At 44.2% G+C, this 23,109-nt stretch overlaps 1 protein-coding gene and 1 pseudogene across 1 annotated transcript in view; one reads left to right on the forward strand and one right to left on the reverse strand.

The window, feature by feature from the left end:
* Window positions 1-4,743: 4,743 nt before the first annotated feature.
* Hs2st (Heparan sulfate 2-O-sulfotransferase) overlaps window positions 4,744-23,109 on the reverse strand; it is a 57,491-nt gene continuing 39,125 nt past the window's right edge. Inside the window, exons 6-7 of the mRNA XM_084603458.1 lie at window positions 15,666-15,823; window positions 4,744-10,039 (exon numbers count right to left, since the gene is read on the reverse strand). Of these exons, the coding sequence (XP_084459584.1) occupies window positions 9,819-10,039; window positions 15,666-15,823 (379 nt within the window). The 3' untranslated portion in view covers window positions 4,744-9,818. The remainder of the gene's footprint in view (window positions 10,040-15,665; window positions 15,824-23,109) is intronic.
* On the forward strand, window positions 20,300-21,011 carry LOC146187617 (uncharacterized; annotated as a pseudogene).

The raw sequence follows: 23,109 nt of genomic DNA on the forward strand, positions 1-23,109 counted from the left end.
GCTTCCGCTGCCGCCATTATTCGTTTGACCAACGCCTTTTGGGCTTTCAGATCGGAGCAGGCGAGTAGCTAGGGTCGCCTGCCGGTCCTCCCGGGTGGGGTTTGGGTTAGGTACAAAGGCAGGGTTGGAGGGGCACGCCCACACCATGTGGAAGAGGTCAGGAGACATTTGCCCACAGTGCGGGCACTCCCCGGAGAAGGTACTGTCAAAGTAAGTTATGCCGGGCACATCATGGTGTTCGTAAAGAGGCAAAGAAACACGAGTTTTTCCGCTCTCGTTAACCCTTTACACGGGTGGGGGTAAATATTGTGTTTGTTTTGGTACAGATGCGTAATTTGTCTGAAAGTGTAGGCTGGTGCGAATTCTTCTTCTGAGGGGGAGGGGGACGAGGTTGCCTGGTTAGAAAGCGCGCAGGCGGCGGCATCTGCTGCCTCGTTTCCTCATAGCCTCGAGTGGGCCGGAGCCCAGACTATGAAGCAGCGGGATGGACTTCCAAGTACAAGCTGTTTTGCAGTAGTCGGTAGGCCAGGTCCGAACTGTTTTTTAGTAGCCTATAGGCCAGGTACGGGACCCAGCACTAATGAACGTTTTTACACGCCCCTCGCAAGTCCGTTGTTTTGGAATCAGAATGTGTGGCTGCGAACGCGATGGCGACCTCCTCTGCCTGTGTTAGTGATCCACTCCGGCCGTTGGTTGTTGATCTGACTGGGGGCAGTTTGCTCTAGTAAGCGTCTCCTATCCCAGTCAGTGATGCGCGTGCACATGGGGTGCAGTTTGTGGGATGCTGTGGATGTTATACAAATGATCACTTCCCAGCGTGTGTGTCTTGGTGGACCAGCGGGCGTCGCGAATGTTTTTGGCGAGTGTGAGCTGTTGGCGACCCACGTGATTTCTTAGGGATCGTTAAAATGGCGAGGCCCAGGTTCTGGATAGACTGCCACAACTTGGTACACTTGGGATTGTTCTTCAGATAAGCCAGAGCCGAATATTTGGCATTAAAGACGCCCACCACCAGGAGCTGCGTTCTGGCCGCCAGGCACGTGACACATGGAGGTCGGGGATTCCCGACTTCCGTCTTTCTGAGAACATGCATATGCTAAGGATAGAAAGGTTTGCATCCCCCTTTTTCCTGGGCACAATTTCTAATAGAGTGTACGAGGTTCGTTAGTTGTATAGACCTAATGTTGCGCTGCACAAATGTCGCGGCGATCGTCCGGGATCGTTGCCGTCATCGCTGCATTCGAGGGGGAAGTGAGCCGGACCGCTAGCTTCTTGAAGGGCTATTATGTCCGGTTGTCTATTTGGATGTGAAACTCCAGGCTGCCCCGTAGCGGATCTCCCTGCAGTTCCATTGCCACCCCTAAATTTATTGGCAAGGGGCCATAGTGAGACATGTGAGGGATGAGTACGTGCAGGGCCGCGGCTGGTGGCATTACGTCACGGCTTGCCTCCAAAGCCGCAAGGCGCTCCAACACTTGCTGGAAAAAAAGACAGCGATGTTTGGTACGTACCCAGCTCGGCTACTTCGTGTGAGATTAACTTTCTCCTCGAGACCGTTAAATTTGTTTTAGAGTGAGTTCATTTCTGCTTTTAGCTTGTAGTCTTAGGTTTGGTTTCGTAACAAGGTATTCAGCGCTAGACACGGACACAGGAAGAAATACACAGGACGGGCGATGGTCCTATGTCCGTGTCTTTTATGTAGCGCTGAATAACTTGTTACGAAACCATGATTCACCAACCAGCCCAGCAACGTGTTTTGTTAAGTGAACTTAGGTTTGGTTGTCAGTAGCGGGTTGTCCTTTTTGGACGCTTCCTCGGCGTGTTTCGATCCGGATCGTCCTCATAAGGAGCTGACCTTTTGAGGTCACTGCGGCTGTACATCTCCATCCTATTCCTGGTGGAGGGTATTCAGCGCTTATCGCGGCTGGGGTTACTTTCATGAGGGGCTTTAGCGATTTAAATGGCGTTTTCATTTCGGCCATCTCCCGTTGCATTCACACAATGGTTGCATCTCTAGGTTATATTTTAGCTAGGAGCTGCTTCCAAACGGTGTAATTCTAGGAGGCCGTACCCGGCCATCCCACCTGCTTCTTCTAGAAGCTTCCGTTCTTGCTTTTGCTCGCACATCCTCCGACGTCTGTCCTTGCTTTCCTGCCTCGATGGCGTCCTAGCTCGGCGACAGCGGTGGGAAGGAGGATCATCTGCCGCGGGACTTGCTGCCCGATGGTGGCTCGACAAACGGTTTTCGGTTTTGCTTCTAGAGCGCGACTTGTGTCCGGACTGCTGGTCGGCTCCTTCGTTCAGCTTATATTGCTGGTGGTTAGATTTGGCGTGGCGATTTACACAGCGATGCTTGCAGTTCATGTTCCCGGTGTTGTGGGCGCCTTTGCACACAATGTCCTTGGGCATACAGGTATGTTCTTCCCCTCGGCTAGGGGAGGATGTTCTTCGCCTCATCTGCGGCACAGTTTGGTCCTGGGCTCGTAGCAGACGTCCGCCCGATGGCCGACTCTTCAGCAGTTGAAACAGGTTTCGATCTGCTCCCTGTACGGGTGCACACGTAGAGGGCTCTCGTAGGTTGTGTCTGGAGCCTTCTTAATTGTTAGCGAAAGTCACCAGTATGGGAATTGATTGGCCGAGGCAGCGGACATCCATCCCCAGAATCCCTTGGTTGAGCTTCAGGAATCCTTGACCGACCTCATCGGGAGTCCTGCCGTTATATATGATATGCATAGTAAATGACACTTCTCGCAGGGCCGTCCGGCATTGATTCGTACGATGTCACTTCGTACTCAGTCATTCATATTGAGCAGTCTCAGGTTGCTGTACACCGAAACCCCGAGGATATGCGGTGTGCTTATGGTAAACGAGTTAACTACAAAGACTTCCTCGATGTAGCACATCTTGAATCTGTAGATTGACCGCTACGCGGGCAGCGAGGGAGCTCTGAGGTTGCGCGGGGCGACGGTGCGCAAGTCCATGCCTCGCAGCCTGAAGATGTATAGTCGTTTGCTGGTAGCCATGGGAGCGGTGCCTACATATATTGCGGGAAGGTGGTTTTCGGCGATTTGGAGGGAAGAGGATTTGGATTTGCCTTCGTTACGAGGAACGCGCGCGTCCGTCGGGTCTCGGTTAATAATAATAATTGGTTCAAAGGAAAAAGCTGTGGACACCTGAACCGCACCGTAAGAGAAGGGAGGAAGGTGGGAGTGACGGAGGTGCCGTGGTGGAGGGCTACGGAGTAATTTGGACCATCGGAGGATCTTTAACGAGCACCAACATCGCACAGCACACGGACGCGTCTCTTTCGCCTTCACCGGAACGCAGCCGCCGGCAGTCGGGTTCGAACCCGGGTACTTCAGCACAATAATCGAGCATCATAACCACTGCGCCACCTAGGCGGGGCTCGGGTCTCAGTATCTGTGCCTGGCTTTTTTCGGGCCGGGGTACTGGCAGCGTTCTTGCAGGTTGAGAACGGCCTTCATCTTCATTCGGCAAGCTGCGTCGGAGTAATGGCTTCGCCCTCTACAACATATATTCCTTGATGCGAACGTGGTCGCGGGTGCCACACGGAGGCGAGCGCGGGTCCCTGCGGCTCGACACCGGCGTTAGGCCTAACGTGTGGCCAAATGCGGTTGCCTTGAAGTTCCAAAAAATGGGTAATCAATGGTCTTATCTGGCGAAATCTAGTGTCGGTTGACATGGGGCACCTTTCTGAACCCTTTCGAACTATTCACAAGGCCAGAAACCAAAACATTCGACTAAAACTAGTCGCGAGGCCACAGCCAATGCAGCACACGTCCACACGGCTCGGATCGTCTGCGTTCGGGAGAAGCATACGGATGCAAGCAAGGGGAACGTGCGTAGACACTAGAACGCGTAACGCTATCCCCCCTCCCCCCCCCCCCAAAAAAAAAAAAACAAAGTGACGCGCCAAGCAGCGTTCGAAACAGCGCGACTGGTCGAAGCGCGCGCCCGATCGCCGCCGCGGGATGAAGTTGAGAAAACCGAAACTATGCAACTGAGCTGTACTTCGGAAGTCGGGGACTCCGATCGCCGTTGCGTCTGGCCCAGCATGCAAGAGTGCCTGCACACCACTGTTCGATTAATTAGATTCGAGAGCTCTGTATTGGTGATCACTGGCTGTGCAGCTCGTACCTCGATGCTTGCCCTCCTTTAATTGACAGCTACGAGCCCATGTCCAGAACAACTAGCGTCCGACACCATACAATTTCTAACAATTCTCAAACAAGTCCAACGAATTCAAAAACTTGCCTTCAGCAATATGGAGACCATGACTATCTGATGCCTAAAATTCACTAAGAAACCAGACAACATTCCATGTAGGTCATCATGACAACACTGCTGACATTAGTTTGAGCAATTGCACTGGACCTTAAATGTTCCAAAACACGAATGTTTTAGAAGAATGATACTTCAATGACAGGCCACTGAAAGCATTGTGAAACGAAAAGTACACAACCTAAGAAACTTTCTAAGTTTTTCAAAAATTGTGTTTATACTTCTCACAATGAATGATAGCTTTTTTATGAGTAGACTACACATAACAGGAATTAATGAACTTTGTGCAATACAACTACAATTCCCTTTATGTCCTCATGAAATGAAACTGAATATTCACCTGTGTACAAAGATATCCCTAAGGAACATCATCATGGCAGCATCTCTGGGTGAAAGTTGACGAAAACACGAGATTTGAGAACGCAGTTATTTCACGAAGACTACAGAGCATGGCCCAGCATTTTATTGCACTGCAATGCACAGAATCAACACTACAGTTGGTTTCTTTCTGAACTAATCCACAGCTTAGACAAAAGAAGCAAGAGCCACCTTCATGCTTTTAGTTTCCCTGTGAGAAATTTATTCGGCGTTTTTTTTATTGCTAGGTTGCATCCGTAAACCCCTCCCCTCTGTCCTATATTACACTGGATGGATCCTAGTACAACAATAGTTTTGAATTCCAAGCAACTCAAACATGTCACATTGAGTTGTTTTACTGTCAATGACTGTAAAGAGGTTTAGGCATATTCTTGGGAGTCATTCAACTTTAGTAGAGATGACCTTGAAAACCTGCCTTGTTATTACACAATTCAGCATCAAAAATGCACCAAAATAATGAATGCAGTCCAGTTTTACCAGTTTCTCTTTTTCTTGGAAAGAAAAAAAAAAGCATTTCAGAGTGATCAGCCATTGCTAAAACTCTCCAAAATACAAGCAAAGTTATTCAAATGAGGTCACCAGTAATAACAAAAAATGCCCCATTTTATTAATTACATCTATGATAAACATAAATGAGGTAAGAGATTAGGATGAAATGCATATGTAAAATGCATTAGGGCAGTTAGGATGAAAACATATCAAAGGTGGTTCTGTTATGAAATAAACAGCAGGTTAGTGTCACATTCTTGTAATAATTTCATAGCTGAGGGCAGGACATTTCGCATAAATAGGGAAACATGCCGCCTAGCATAAGGTTGTAAAAGTGAACCGCCTCAGGCTTAGCCCTGTGGGCACCACTTGCTTTGATTCAAAACAAATACTCTTTTATCTAAATAATATAACAAAGCTTCAAAGCCAGTTTGTCAGTTTGGCAAAGCACCAACGTTTAAATTTTTGCCTAAGTGCATAAAATTAAAAAAAAGGAAAACTAAAACATATAAATACCAGTTTGTCAGGTACACACCCGAGGGCTAGTGAAGTTACTTAGTCCTGAAGGCTAACGTAAGTCTAGAAATTAAGAAAACGAAAATATGCTATTACAAGTGGCAAAATCTGCATGAAAATAATGAAGGGTCTGCTCAAAGCTCACTGTCTTGAAGGTAATATTTAATACCGTTGCTCTTCAGAGGAAAGGACACTTAACTCTAATAAAACAAACAAATCAGTGCTAAGTCTAGCACACTTTCAAAAGAAGTTGCAGGTTAAACTCAAGGACGAAAGTTTGTGAGATGCAAACATATACAAAAAAAAAATACATTTTATTTCCCTGTGGTCAAGCAAAGAAGTTTGATAAAAAGCGCAAAATCTAGAAGGGACAGGCAAACTCCAAGTTTGGAATAAACACCAACTTACTGACCAGCGATGCGATACGAGAAATTATTTTCCACAAATCTGCATCCTGTAATCTCTGTGTGCGTGACAACTGTGTGCACAGTGTGATAAAGGGTTAAATTATGCGCATTTCAAGAAGCCTACATGCAAAATGTTTTCTCACCTAGCTGCAAGACTTTCAACTATATAGTCACATGTTGAACAGTTTGAGAAAGCACTGGTCTGCATAAGCACCACGAGAGCGCTGAACAGAATGAGAAATGACATGCAGTTGCACAATGCACAGTCTTTATCAAACGTCTAGAGCCCAGTGTTCCCAATTTCTTGAAAGATTTCTAGAAGAAGGTTTTTGGTCCTATCATCTCCAGTGAGTAGGGCCTTCATGAATGCTAAAGGAGCCCCATTACACAGCTTAAAAACCAAAGCTCCCCTGGGCTCTAAACCTCTGACAAAGGCGATACCTTCAAAATGTGCTCCTGTGAAAGACAACACCAACCCTGACATAGAGTCGGCTTTATCTGCTGCAGTGGCTGTTCCAAAAGCACAGCACTGTAGCGAAATGCTGGCATTCCTCGCAAAATGAACTTAACATTTCCTGATTTAGCTGATGACACCCATCTCATGTTGTGACATCATCAATGAAAAGAGCCAACGTAAGATTACAGCAAGCAAAACAACACCATTGCAATGCCAAGTTTCACAACAACAGCACATGCCATAGTCTCATACCACATTTGTCCCATTTCTCATTTTCCACTCGAAGTCCAGCAGTGCATCTTTTTCATTTCTCATCAGTGGCATAAAGCAACAAACCAACACATAGAGCATCACAAATGGCAGTTTGAACATGAGTGCTGTCGTGCGCTAGCTGTACTGAACTCACACTTCTCTGCCATTAAAAGAAAAAGAAAGAAAAAGAACTAGGCGGGCAGCTTATGACCATAGGACATAGATTTCTGTGCAGTAATTAACATGCAAGGAATGCTAATGGCGAATAAGCAACTTTATATCTGAACTGAGCAAGAACAGTATGCATTATCCGATTTGATTTTTTTTTTAGTACACCTGAAATCACAAAAAATTTGATCAAACAGTAATTCACCCCACAAGCATGACTTCCACAAGCTAACACTAGCATAATGAATCTTCAGTTCACAATGCTTGGCTTAAATTAATTGGTCTAAATGTTTTAGTGTCCACGGTAGTATGCACCGACTGACTTCCTGACTTTTACTTAGTCAAAGCAGGTAGTGAAGGGAAAATGTGTCAACTTCCGTAACATTTTTTCTGTGTCAATGCACAAGGCCTCACATGCAAAAATGCATCATGCAGGCTGGCCTTCGTAGGTCTTTCCTGCTTGTTGCTAGTGCTTTGCTTTCAAAGCTGTGCGTCATTACTCCAGTAATGTTTGTGCATTTTGTTGCTCTTGAAGGGTTCCCGTGAAGGAAATTCCATTCGCTACCAGGGCTCTTTGAGTTCGTGCTGGTACAGTTTTTGCCATAAGCAGTTTTTTTTGTGCGCTTGTGATGAAAGCAGCTCATGCTTTCAGATGATAACTTTCAGTTTGTACACAGCAACTTCCTCTAAGAGATACAGATAGTGTTTGAGACAGATTACACTCAGATGTTTGCTGTGATGCGTTCTATGTTCATAAATTATTCAGAAACACATTCAGTGATGATGAGAAAGTTAAATGCCATGGTTGCAGCCAATCATGCATGTTCGTTGCATTTTGTCCTTAGCCAAAGCTACCTTTCTGACAGCCAACAGGTGGTGTGCTCCAAATGCATCATGAAACTAAAACAACTTGTTGAGCAAATGGTAACCATGAGAAACAGACTCCCTGTTGCTATAACCTGTTTCTGATTCATTCATTGAATTGTAAGTGAAAGTTCTTGGAATTCGATAACCAGTCTGCCATTTAACCTTTCTGGTAAAATTTGAATCTGCTGACAAAGTGCAAGAAACACATTTTTCTGTGATGATAACCATGGCTACCAAATTTACATGTGAGATGCCTTTAACGAAGCTGAAAAAGAAATGAGCTAGGAGCAAAGCATAACTTGACTACATAAATTAACAAAAAATTGCTTTCATCTCTGCAACTTCAGAACATTTCTGGTAGTATGCAGCAAACAACATATAACACACATAAATGCAAAACAAGTCCATTCCTTGCTGCTCAGTAGCTAACAAAAAAATTGTGCGTATCAGGACTAAAAACATCTTGCATAATCAATTAAGCACAGCCTATGTACAAATACTAAAAGGCTTAGCTTGCAAGCTAAAAACACATCTCTTATGACAATGGCAAATAGTATGCTGTAGTAAATGCCAGGAATGTAAAGATATCCAAAAGAAACAACAATGTGATGATGAAGTGTCATTTGCCATAAAACCTTGGCATCAACATGGATTAAACCATTACTCAGGATCCCAATATACAATCTGCAGGCAAGGTACCACATGATAAATATCCTCTTGAACCAAGCAATGCACATGTGCGGTCATACAATCCACGTTTCAAGAAATCCTAGATATGCCACAAAGTTCAATTTCAATGCTTGCTGCTGAAAATACAATGCTGTTTTAAAGGCTTGGCACTTCTAGGACCATAAAAATCAACAAGGCTCCAGCTACTAACGTTCACCACTGTTTCAGCCAGAATTACAGAATGTACAAACATCACCGAAAGTGAACAAAACATGATCGTGAAATCAACATGCTGCTATATCAGTGTAGCATTTAGCAGGCATACCGTGCCTCATGCCTATGTGTAAGCACTTAAGAGCCATATTAGCTGGCGAGACCCCTATACTTCTGAATTTCTGATACCCTGGATACCAGCACATTTTGGTCACAGGACCATGATTTTCTTACTTTTTGCCTGAGTGGTACAGTAACCACCACTGTAAAGAAACGCACAGGACCCCCATTTAATGCACATCAAATATACCTATTTGAAACCATCTCTACCAAAGGGAAGACTACTGGCCTAGGTTTTCCGACAGTGCCCCTTGATTCTGATACAATAATCAATTATGCAGATCTGACTTTAAAGTTCAAAGGCATAGACTGAAACTCTACATTGTAGAGAAAAGTGCTTCACAGCAGGACAGTTCAGCAAGATACATTCTTCTGTACTCATCTCATAACAATGGATCACATTACTGTACGTAATAGGAGGGCAGGTCACAGAGCAAGAGAATCTTTGGCCAGCAATGGCAGGCAAGAGAGTGACATTTCTTGATATTTCACTCGCAAGCTGATCAGCTTTCACTTCCCAAAGCCCTTTTCAGGCGGCCGAAATTGGTCCTCAAAAATAATCATGCATTTTATCAAGACAGTGATAAGACTACCTCAAGCAGGAAGACAAAAAAGTTGGTTGTCAAAGCATGACTTGCCAGATTATTATACGAAGTCACAAGGTTGTTCATCAATGCAGAATCCACAAAAAGTCTGCAACCACGTAGCCAGTGTTGAAGACAAATTCCTTTTTCAAATGCACTGGCACTGTCTGCAGGCAGATACATACTCTAAAAAACTGGTGGAAATGTATGCATCTCATAATGTTTAGCACCAAGGACGTTTGGTCACAGCTTTGGTATCTGCCTACTATGCTGCGTATGAATTGGCCTTTGAATAAAAAATACATCAGGCATTTGCACACCCCCGGTAAAATATGGCTCAATAAAAATTTCACACCCAGTCCTGACTCCAGTTCAGGCAAAGCCCACTGCCAGTGATCACTTTGGACGAATCTTTTCATAAAAAAACTGTTGACCAAGTTCTGTCAGCTGCCCATCTCGAGCCACCAATGTCCTCTTCTTGGCAAATTCAAACTGCTCGGCTGCAAATTCGTAGAACTCGTTTTCCATTTGCCAGATTGGTGACTGCTTGAAATGCTCCACAGTTTCTTCACTCGGCTGCACTTTATTGAAGGTTTTTCTTAGGTGTGACCTTTTCCCTGCATTCAGAAAGTAAATTTTTCAGAAAAAAAAATCCAATAAAACTCAGAAATAAATAAAATGTAGTACTACAAAAATAACACCTGAAGTAGAATGCTGGGCTAATGGGTAATTAGACAATTACTAGCACGAAAGACATGGACTAAAACAATGAGAGCAATTGGACATCTCATCAACATGGATTGGGTTATACATCAGTGTCACGACAACTACGTCTTTGGAAACCCAAAACCAAATTGTAAAAAAGTAAAATGGGTTTCACCATGTTCACCTCTTCTGCTCCCCCTCCCCTGACAATGCACCTTTGAGAACTGTTCCTCTCCACCTTCCTCACACACACAATTTGGTCTCAATGCGCAACCTGCCGACATTTGTGAGAAACAAAATGCAGCACTGAGCAGCAGCTGTGGATGATTAATTTTATGCCGCATGGGCAGCTTTGAGCACACAGCATCATCTACACAAGAAGATAGGGCGAAAGATGGGCCAAAGATGGGCGAGAGATGGGGCCCAAGATTTGCACCCCAGATGAGTAGAGCACCAGGTCTGCAGGAAAAAATCCTGCACCCAACCGCATCACCATTGGCAATGAGGATTGACCCAGGTGCTTCTCGCGTAAGAGGAAGATGCTCAAACTACTAGGCCTATACTGTGGTGCTAACCAGGGCGACAGAAGCTTTCTACCGTCACCTCTGGTTATGTTGCAACCCCATCTATCAGACGCTTCACCACAACGAAGCACCAGTATGCTTTTATCAGCTCAGTTGGCTCTCCTTACTCTGCAACCAAATTGACCAAGGCCTTGACTGTCTGGCTGATGTAGCATTTTTCATGCAAAAGTGGAGTTTTGCACATCACAGAAGTTACTGAATCCACAAAGAGCATGCAATGACATTACCTCAATCTTTCAATTTAGAGGTATTGGACACAATGGCCAACTTATAACACCAGTAAAGTGGCAGTGCCTTGACTCTCTTGTCACACTGAGGGGCCCTGCATGGCAGCTTAACAAGGGCAATGTGTCATGGATAAACAGCCAAAACCTCTGGCCATTTCATTGTTTCCTTTGACCTTAGAGCCAAGCAATGTTCAAAGCATTTCTTGGCTTTAAAGTTTTTTCCAGTTTCAGTACCCCTGGACTAGCACACTGCATGGGCTACATTTTCAGGAAAGAACTTGGCTAAATACTGAGACTCAAAGTCCGAGCCTGGCCCAGGCCGAGGGCTTAAACAGGGTGTCTAGAAAACCATTATTTTCAAAATCCCTGACTTTTCTAGGTTTTTCCTGATCATTTCAGTTCAAACTCCCTGAAGAATGAAGAGGCTCAAAAACATAGCTGCTGATGATAATGAGCATAGACAAATAATTCCCAACAAAAAGCTATTTATTAATCATATTCTGCAATTGACAATAGTAAAAAGGCTGTCATTAGTGTTATTGGCCCTTAAGGATGTCAAAAGTTTACTGAAAATTAAAAGCACACTAATGCCAGCCTCAGAGCACACGAGCCGCCCACCCAGCAAACAGCCGAGTCAATTAAATCCGATATGGCTGAGCACATGCTTGGCAGCACTATGCAGCACAGCCCACCGATCGCTTTCGCGCTGATTCCTGTTTTTGTCTACTCTCATGCAGTGCTTCCGCATATTTTATTGAGTACCCACCTCACGTGCGTATTGGTTCTTCTATTGTGACAGCTCAGCCATGCGCTGGCAAGACAGCAAAAAAAAAAAAAAAAAAAAAAAAAAGAGAAATCTGCATGAATAACATACTTGCCGTGCGCCAGCTTAAAATGAAAATGCACTGCTGAATATATTATGCCATTTTTCCTGGCTTGGCAAAATATTTTATGGTTTCCTTGACATTTCCCTGATTTTTCCCGGTGCATAAAATTTTCCTGACAATTCCCAGTTTTGCCGGTTGATAGACACCCTGTTCAGGCCATTGCCTGGGTCAATTTCCTCAGCTACTTCGAAGGTAGATGCGCAAGTAGTCTGTGGCTACACACAAAGTAGCAAGGATAAAAAAAGAACACAAATCACAATAGCATTTGCAAAAATTGGTTTGGTATTAGCAAAAAAAAAATGCAAATAAATCAGGTTTGCTCGACTGACTTTTGGAACAGCAACCTTGTATGTGAATAGTTCCAAAGTTCTGCGAGCCAAGTGAAAAAGGTTGCATACGTGCGCGATAAACTTTGCACCTTAGCTCGACTTTCAACTGTCATTTTCATACGGCCCAAAATGCCTAAGCATTAGCAATGGTATTTTTGTTCAGTGGTTGATTTTGCAGATAGAAATTGGCTATGTCTCTATGGAGATGAAAAAGCAAAAGCACATGCTTATTGTGCAGTATGTGTTTGAAAGCCTGAAGAATCCTAATCCAGTATGCCCTTCTCCAATAGCATTTCTCATAGCATAGAAATATGTCCTGGGGAAGCACAGATGGCTGCCTGTTAAGTAACAGTATGACAATGGTTCTCCAGCAGTTCTTAAGAGGCTTTAAATGTCCAGTCCTGAACGGGAACATAAAACCGAGAAGATGCTAAGTGACTCCTGAGGGATCTAATGGCATGCGCTGATGTATGCAACTCTCAAGTTAGCAATGCCATGTGCTTTAGTAGACAAATGCACTCATGCAGTTAGCCACATGTCAGGCATTACAATGCTCTACGAACTGAATTTCGCACTTTTAATTTTGTAACTTCTTTTCTTGTATAATTCAAAGCAGCCAGGCATACACATTTGAAATTACTTGGACATAGCACGGCAAGTAACAGTGACTAAACTCTGTCTAGAGCTTTCTCTCATTCCCCATCAACAAAAAAGCTGTGGTAGTAGTTTTATAACAAGCCACTAGGAAGGTTTTAGCACCCAGAATTACTTCATTTATGAAACATTCCAGGAACAACTTCTCAAAAAACCATTACCATTGTTTTTAGACCTTCCAGCTAGAGATATTCAGACAGCAAAATTTTGCGTGTGAAGCATTTAATACAGTGCAGTCCAATTATAATGATACCCGATATAGCGACATATCGCTTATATTGATCAAATTCTTGAGATTTATCATTTTTCTCATTGCCCTATGTAAAAATAAACCAGATATAACGATCGATTATCGGAGGTACATCGGATACAACGATAGCTTTATCGCCGCCCGGTAGGTGTTTACCACGAAAATTTGACTGAATATTATAAAAGATAAAATATTAGGAAGACAATGACGTGAAAACTCGACATATGCGGTGAAAACGGAAGAAAATGAGCACTATCATCATCGCAATCGCAGCCAAGCAAAGGGTGTTGCTTCGGCTGTATCGGCATCGCCATCACCGATTCTGCGTCTGTGGAAAAAGGCGGCGACCAGTAACGGACAGCGCGATAGCTCACGAGATGAAACAGCAGAATAAGCAAATAGTTGGTTCACAGGAAGGGAAAGGCGCAGTATCTGTCACACTTGTTTCTGTGGACACCTGAACCGTGCCATAAGGGAAGGGAGGAAGGTGGGAGTGAAAGTGGAAAGAGAGATAGAGGAGCCATAGTGGAGTAATTTCGACCACCTGGGGATCTTTAAAGTGCGCCAACATCGCACAGCACACGGACACCTCTTTGTTTCGCCTCCATCGAAACGCAGCCGCCGAGGTCGGGTTCGATTCATCGGGATTTCGGAGAGGTTTTCAAGGTTGGAAGCCCCGTGAAAAAATACGGACATTCGCAGTCTACGATATTAACGATCATCAAGGCTGAGGATGTCCTTCAGTTCATTCAGTCGCTAATCGGTTTCGTGCATGCGAAATGGACTGCCGCCAGCGTAGTACACGCTACTGGAAGCGATGCTCACAGTGATTGTCAAGCTTCAGCTGCTGCTTAAGCGAGCACGAATTTCCGACTTCTTTAAGTATGCTCAAGTTACTTTATGGCTATTAATAAGTTTTTAGTGCTCTTTACAATGAGTAGCGTTGTTCAACCAAATTTACTCATCGCTAGTAAGTAGGCAAGCCTACATGCATGGGAAAATACGTGGGTGTGCTTGCTTTTCACCTTTTTTTTTTTTCGCCGGTCCAGATATAACAATAAGCGGTTATAACGATCTAATTTTCAGGTTTTCTCAATATTGTTATAAGTGGACTGCACTGTATAAAGAACTGAGTGTGAAGTGAATATTTTTTGAATACTGACAAAGAAAGTTACAGATGAAATCTTCAGCAGACCATTGCCATAAAAGCAGACTTATTACAGGTATGCCAATAACTAATTCTGGGGTGCAAATCAATATAAATGTAGTAAAAAGTTAGCTGCAAATAGAATATCTTTTAATAACTTAGATAATTAGCACAAAGTTGAAAATAAAGAGACATTTTTCTAAACAGCACAACTATGAAAACAAACAGAATTTGCAAAAGACGAATTTTCCCATCAACAGCATAAGTTATCATGGCTGTAAGGCCTACCAGGCTTTAAATAAGAAAGCAGGAATCATGTAGTAGTACCTATTTAGAATTATTTCATAATGATTTGCTGTCACTGAAAAAAAATCTACCATCACAGTTTGACTTGTTGCTCACATGGAGAAGAAAGTTTAATGAAAGCTGTAATGAAGCATTGTAAGGTAGATACCCCTTTACTGGAGGAGTGATGTCAGTGGTCGGTTAACAAGAAAAGGCACTGGCAAAACGGAAACTTGTGAAATGGGAAGAAGAATAGCAACGTGAGCAGCAATTCTAGCCGAACCATTTCTTTCACACTCTCTCGCAACATTTGATGACAAAGCGCCGGTTGTGGAATGCTGCCTGAAATGCAGTTCCCACAATGATACGCAGCCCATTTCACCCTCATATGCCCCATGATGGGTGTAAACCATCCAAATGCTGCCGCAAACTGTGAAGACGTTAAAAAAAAATAATAAAAAAAAAAACGCCACTGCAGTGCTCCAGTGTCTTACTGTCTGCGGCACGGTTGTGTGGACTGGCTTGGAGTTGGATGATTTCGTCATGCATTTTTTTTTTCTTCTTATCACTGTCACCTAAGATGTGCAGTTTTTAAACTGATAAAAATTGAGAATGATATAAGCGGTTGCCATAAAACAACCACAGCAACACATGTGGTTTGCAACTTCGCTCCTTTAACAAACCTAACAAACCGGGTCGCTTTTGTGTGTGTGCGTACAGTAACCTAAAACAAGATGATCAGTGCCAGGTAGACAGCCAGTTGTAGACTGCATTGCGGCTAAACACACTGACGTAGCACGCGGTGCTGTATTTTGTTTCATGATGTTCGCGCGTGCAGTATCCACGCAGCTGCAGCTCTCAACGGCTATATTCACATCACCGTGCGAGCTTTTCCCGTACCCTCGCAGTCGTTTCTTTGGGGAAAGGGGCAAGTTGCTTGGAAATGACATGTTTCACTGCCAGTTGAGATCAACTAGAAATGAGTATTTCTGAATGTTTAGGAGGTTCACGATCTGCACTTTCAGTGTTGAAACTATTTGCGAGAGTAGTTTGAATAATAAATCAAACACCTCACCTAAAAGCCAAAATTTTGATCACTAATTCAGTATTATAACTACTAAGATCCACTGCTCCATTTCTTAAACAAGCTGATAGTATACTCCAATTTCACCTACCTGAAAGAAATTTATCAGTGGCTCCTTTAAAGATGCGAGGAAAAGAAACCTCAAGCATGGCCACAAATTCTTGCAGTTGTTCCGTAAGCCCAACAAGAAAGTAATGGTTCACAAGGTTGTGTTTTGCTTGTTCTAAGGCCCAAGGATTTCCTGGAATCCTGAAACAATCAACAAGAGGGGTTTTTTTTATTATTGTTTTTTTCCGGCAGCAGTATGCGACATCTAAGCATAAACGCACAAAGGATTGCTCAAACTATCAGTCAGTACTCCCTTTTGCAGTGATCCCGCAGTAGATAACTTGTCTAGCTCCAAAAAGTTTTGTTCAGAACATGGTCCAGACTGATGGCCTGTCACCAGCAGCAGATGTTAGAAATCTGTGTTTCACCCTAATGAGCGGAATTCAGTTCTAGCTTTACTTTCAGTTTGAAATCACCTTTGTCACAGTGAGGCATACCGACGTCTCATCCAAATGCAGCGCAAAATGCAGAATGTTCGCCTTTTCTCAATGTCAAGAATCATGGAAATTCAGAAGTATAAGAGCACAAAAACTCGCAATACATCTCTTGCGCTCTGATGGCACCACAGCTTCAAGCACATGAGAATTCCAACTTTTACGCTATGCACCGTTCATGGGCGGCATAGCTGACCATAAAAGTACACACAAGCAGCTGCAGCCACACACGCAAAGTGCAACGAGCCCCAACAACTTTGACTTCGATCGGCCGCAGAACCTATGGTGCTGGTGCAGTCGTTGATAATGATGTGGGTGATTACAATGCAGCTGCAGGTTCCGTGGCGCCGGTTTAGCCAAAACCATTCTTCTGTGGGAAGATGCAACTTATCAGAAGATGTAGGGCACAGTAGCCATACAATCAAAAAGTTCAGCAAAAATTCGAGACTTCCCAGGCAAATCGCAAGGATTGGCAGGTGTATTCTTGCATAGCCAGGCAGGCTAAAGATTTTGCATACATGTGCAATGTGATTACAGTTTGAGAGACGAAATGTCATGTTTCCTATATTTCGTCATAACTTGTACAAATTTCCTCTACCTATGTGCAACCTTTACCACTACTAAGAATAAAACAAGGAAAATTCACTTATTGTAGCATCACTCACTTGTAATTACGACAGCCACCATCACACACAAAAAAAATCCCCGTTTAGGGCTTTTTATGGTGCGGGGCTAATGGAAGTCTGATAACACAGAGGAGAATAAGCTGGACTCTGTAACTGCTCAATGTCAGGCATCTGTTTCTTGCAAGAACAGTGTCATGTGCCTCATGTCAACACATGATCCTCAATATTAAAGCTAGCCACTGAGCTTGCCATCATATATGTGAGCCTCGAACAGCTTAGACTTGTGTTTTAGCACAGAAAGACAGCACAGGAAAGAACGAAGTAGACATGACAGAGGGGATTCCTTTCTGTGCTATCGTTCTGCACTAAAACCTTAGCTCAATAATGCACCAACTAGCTTACCAAAACGCCCTCTCAAAAAGCCTCAAATGGCCAAACCTCAAAAGCAAACCAACAAAGCCTCTAACAGTCAAGGATATTTATTTGGCATAACACCTAACATCTAAGGATATAACACCTTCCCTTATATGGAAGAAGACATAGCTCCATTATGTCTCATGTTCGCATAGCTCATCTTGCTAAGCCATTGTCTATGCATTTCTGATGTCAGAACCAGATGTAATTTGATATATTTAATTTCAAGTACAAAGGTTGAATGAGAAGTTCCATCTCGAAATATGAAGGAGCCACGGTGAAGTGATGTAAGATTTTTTCACGAAGGGGGCAACTTTTTTTTATACCTCACACCCAATTTTATCAGGATATGGCATATTCTCCATTGCAGGGAGCCATGAACAACAGTTAAAATGGCAAGCTCCACTATTGACAACTACATCACACCTAACAGAGAGTGAGATTCAAGAAACACTGCAAAACTGTTGCCTGCATTACACAACAACGTATATAATTTTACCAACTCTCTTGATCACTAATCCCTTAATTCATGCCTCTGTTATCACGCATATACTCGTTAGCATAGTCTTAAGTCACCACATAACATGCAAAACCACATGCCATAAACCTTGCTTAACCGAGCTGCACGAATGTGCTTGCATGGTAGCGTGTCTGACTCGGAATGCATGGGCCTTGAAGGGTTCCATTCCCCTCACTTCTGAAATCAAAAACAAGAGTTGGTAGCTGCTGCCAAATCAGTTATGTCATATGGTCACACACCATCGCACAACCCTATGACCAGTCAGTGCCTGCTCATGTCAGCTACCACCTACCAGAGCCATACTCGTGATCTTTTTGCTCACAACACCAATGCCGATGCCAAATTTTCTGGAGGAACAGGGCCTTTAATGCTATCATGCTAATATATTTTTTTCGTGCCCTACCAACGACCATGGTAGCCAATGACGCACATGGGATGTATGGCCCAGGCTAAAATGAAACCTGCCAATAAAAGTTTAAAAATCAACTGCAGACCTGCACTTACCATCTACCTTTCCCTCTTAACCACAACTAAAACATTTTCTATGCAAATCCCCAAATGCAGCTTACACGTCCACTCTTGACTGAAACTCTATTCCAATGCACGTGTACACGGGAAATGGCATTTTCAGCATGAGTCAGCTTAGTGATGCCACTGTGAGTGCTCGAAAAGTCTGAATACTTTAGATGCTAGACTAATTCATACGCTAGAGGTCTAGCACCAGTTGAGGACATGCTCCAGAACAATACATTTTTGTAAATATTTGGGCCAGGTGGCCGAAAATTTCCCATTTAGTCAATTTTTAGGAGCTGCTTTCAAATCTGGTGTTAATTCCTGCCTATCTAGTTTGGTCGAATTTCTGCAAGTCATGCATTTGAAATATAAGGGCGTTTTTATGCACCTACTTGACCTCTGTATCACTACCACAAAGCAATGGGCAATATATAATTTGCTTCATTGTGATGCACTCTGCACAATGACAATAAAGTGTTAGACCTATAAATTTTTTGATCATTTAAAAAAAAATATTACTCATTAAGTTGCTTTTTATTAGTGGAACTACAATGATTTTGAAAATTTATATCTGGTTCACCACAAAAAATTACAATAAAAAATAGCACAGCAGCATTTTGCAAATACTAAAGAATGACCGTAGAAAATTTCATAATCATACAACACTGACATAGGAAATAATGTCCTGCACAAACACTAGGGTTGCTTGAAAATAAAGAAAAGGGAATTTTAAAATTTCAACAAACAGTGAATGAGTGAATCGGATGCTTTTTTTAACCAAATATGGGAAAATGAAGCTTAAGAAGCTGCAAAGTACTAAATTTTATTTGAATTCTCTTGCAGCTTATGTAGGTCTCTTGCGTTGCCTCCAAAAAGCATCCTCGGTGCAAGCTTTCTTCTCCATGTGGCGACGATGGGACTTTGGCTCAGGAATTTCTTTAGCAGAAATCCTTGAGGATCGCAGAATGTCACACATGCATTACTGAGTACAATCAATAACCGAGAAGGTAGGATACCTTGCTTCTCCAAAACCTGCTAAAGCCTGTGTGTCCCTGATTGAGCCACAGCATGGCAACCCGACAACACGCGGCACAGCAGCTTTGAGCCGATGGTGGCAGCATTTTTGAGAGTGGGAGTTGCAGCTTTTGGGGACAGAAAAAGCCCGTTTCCAAATATCTGAAAGCTACTGAGGGACTCACAAAATGCAAAAAAGCTTTTTCTATCCACCTGCAATGCCACAAAAGTGGTATAGGCCATGTCTGAAATTCGTAGGTGTCATTAAAGCAGCTCAATTCTTCCCATTGGTGCATCATCTCGCGTGCTCAAATTGCAGATTTTTATCATTTCTCGTCTGAATTCAGGGTTACTCAAAACCCAAGCTAAATGCAACAGTCTCTTGTGCTCCTCTGACATTGCAACAGTAGGTGTGATGGTACACGGGCAGCCCCGTCTTCAAGGGCAGTCTGAACTCACACAGTTTTGGTTTTAGGTTTCTCAGCTTGCTGCAGCCTGTAGTAAAGCCAACTCGATGATCTACCCTGAGCCAGTTAGGCTAAATAATCAAGCTGAGCACAAATTCTTATGCTGATTGGTGTGTAACTGGTGTTTCCTTCCTCCTTTTTTCTATCGCCATTTTGGCACCGCTGAGAGGTTTCCTTTGCTTCCGTCTGTGTGGTTCTGTCACTAGAGCTCACTGAAACTGGACGCTTGTCACATGTGCTGTTCGCTGTTAGTGCTGCGGAAGCTCCCTCACATGTGACGTTGCTGCTTATGACGGGTGTGACAGTAGCAAGTGGAGCTCCATCGCATAGCACCGCAAAGACGCGGAATACCCTTAAGATTTTAAAGCAGTTCTGCTTTGATTCTTCAAACGGTAGGCTCGCAATAAGGTGTATCGGACATGCGCTGTACTACCTTACTATCGCAGCGCCGCCTACAGCGTCACCCATGGTTCGTATAAAAAGGGCTGCGAATAAACCATTCTGGCTCTTCTTGTTCCTGTCACCACGTAGTTGCCTCGGTCTCTTGGTAGCTTCACGTCACGATACATGGTGTCAGAAATGTGGCCACTTCATATCGAAGAAGTGGTTTGAACAACGTAGAGACAATGATGGTATTTCTGAGAGCGCCACCACCATTGCAAATGACAGGAAACATCTCGGCAAACTGGAGGCATTTCAAGCAGAAGTATGACCGCTTCCTGCAGGCAACGACGACGCAGGAACAACCACACTGTGAAGCTGCAAAAGCTGCACTCCTGCTGAGCGTAGCCGGCGATGAAGCGCTAGACATGTTCAACACTTTCAAGTTTGAGGCTGCAGAAAGCAAGGAGGACTATGCAACGCTGGTTGGGAAGTCCAAGTCCTACTGCGCCGAGGTGAGCAATAAAGTTCACGAATGCTACGTGTTTCGAACGCGGAAGCAGGCAGAGGGAGAGCCGTTCGAAAAGTTTGTTCGGGACCTAAAGAAACGCCACGCAGTGCAATTTCGGAGACCAGAGTGATTCCTTGATCAGAGATCGGATCATGTTTGGCACAAATGATTCAAAACTGTTCGAGAAAATTCTACAAGAAAAATCTTTAACATTGTCGAAAGCTGAAGAGTTGTGCAAGGTTGCAGAATCTTTAGCACAGTGCAAGGAGGTCTGGACCGCGGATGCGTCAATGCTGTTGCAAGGCATGGGCCTCAAGGTAGAAGCAAAAGTGGCAAAGAGGGCAGCAAGCAGCACTGTTGCAAGAAGTGCAATCGACGGCACAATCCTAGGCAGTGTCCAGCCTATGGGAAAAAGTGCAATAAATGCCGCAAACTTCACCACTTTTTGATTTGCTGTCCAGGAATGTCTAAAGTAGGTCAAGTCAGCAAAGAGAGGAGCGAGGATGACTTTGAGGTTCCAGAGGTTGGAGCTGAAAGAGGAAGCAGCAAGGACTGGACAGTGGGAGCTAAATAAAGTTGCTCGAAAAAATATTTTCTTCAAGGCAGACACTGGGTCTCGTGCCAGCCTACTTCCATTCTCAGTTTACCGCAAGATGCTGCAGGCACATGAGTTGACGCCTACTAGTGCGGTACTGTGAGCGTACAACGCAGGTGTCATAGCCCATTTCGGAACGATGACACAAAGAGGTGACTATTGATGATGCTTCTACTACCATCCCGTTTTTTGTTGTAAAAAATGGCCGCCAAGCCATGGTAGGACTGGATGCAAGCGAAGCCCTGGGACTTCTCCAGCGCACCGTGGCCACTATAAACTCTTCACAGTATGAGGCAATTAAGAATTTCGGGCATGTCCTCCAGGGATAGGCTGCCGAGGCAACTTTACAGCATGGTCATGCAATCAGATGCGAGGCCCGTCGTCCAACCAGCACGACGGGTGCCCCTGTTCCTGCGAGAGCTTCTGCGGGAGGAGCTGCAAAGAATGGAGCCTGCGGGCATCATCGTGAAGGAGGATGGTCCCACAGATTGGGCAAGCCCCTTGGTTTTGATTAAGAAGAAAGATGACAAACTTAGGGTTTGCATGGACCCAAGGAAGACAAACGAGCACATAAAAAGGCAGCATTACCAGTTCCCAAAGTACGAGGACACAGAAGGTAAACTGGCCGGGTTTGCCTACTTCAGCTGTTTAGATGCTAATTCTGGTTTTCACCAGATACCCCTAGCAAGAAGATATCTAAAACTTGCACCTTTTCTACCCCATTCGGAAGGTACCACTATCTCTGCGTGCCATTCGGCATCTCATCAGCGCCCAAAGTTTTTCAGAGGCAAATGAGTGAAGTCTTCGAGGACCTTCCCAGTGTACATGTGTACATTGGCAATATTTTGATGAAAGATTAATATTTTGATTGACGAAGATGATGAAAGACTACAGTCGAACCCGAATATATCAAACTCAAAGGGGATCGCGAAATAGTTCGATATATCGATAACTTGATATACAGAAATCGGCTTGAGACGCCACTTGCGATGGTGAAAAATGATACTGCATTTGTCGCGTAATCAACCCACTCGCATAATGAACCCACACCCCACTTTTGCCCCCCCGAGAATTAAAAAAAAAAAAAAGCGTTTGGTGGCGCGTCCTTGTTTCGGGCGTCGCATATCCACAGCTCATTTATTGGCAGCGCTCCAAGATGCTGCGCAGCGATAACGTCACGGCATGTTTATCTTTTTTCTATACTTTTGATAGATCCCGCAGTGGCGGGGAGCGAACTTGGTACAGTGCCCGTGATGGCTTGATTGCACAAGCCTGGTTCGGCTTATCATGGCGCGCTTGGGGCGGTGTAGTCCACTGCCATAAAATCATTGAAAAGCGTGATAGCTGCAAATGCCATTTGAAGGGAACAATGCTAAAAGCCAGTGTCATGATCGCAGCTGACCGCATGCTTTCGTTGATTCATAGACGCAAGAATGAACGACTCGCAAAAAAAAAAAAAAAAAATCTGCCGCCTCTTAACGTCCGCAGCCGCCATAGCATACGCCATGCCGCACGTTCAGCACGACGGCAAGGACGAACGACTCCCGCAAGAAAAAAATAGAAAAACCTGACGCTTCTTAGCGTCCGCAGCCACCATAGCTACGCATGTTCAGCATAATGATGCGAGACGCGCATTTCACGTCAGCCAGCCGCCGCGCGCAAAGCGTTCACAACACACACTGGAGAAAGCGTCTGCCACGGGCCGAGCTACCTTTCCGTGCATACGTAGTACTTGCTGCTGCGAATGAAGACCGGGAAAGAGAGAGGAAGGAGAGAGATAAAGCTTGGCAGAAGAATGGGCACATCCTTGCGCTTTGCTCTATCGCGTTTCTCCCCTCTCCAGAACACCACGGTTGCATTGGTTCCCTCTCGTTCCTTCACGCACATGGGTTGCAAACATCACGTGCTGGCACGCGGCAAACGATCACCGCGGATGCGTGCATCTTTGGGGA

The sequence above is a fragment of the Amblyomma maculatum genome, chromosome 5 (genome assembly GCF_055883805.1).
Source record: "Amblyomma maculatum isolate TAMU_Amacu chromosome 5, ASM5588380v1, whole genome shotgun sequence".
Lineage (NCBI taxonomy): Eukaryota > Metazoa > Arthropoda > Arachnida > Ixodida > Ixodidae > Amblyomma > Amblyomma maculatum.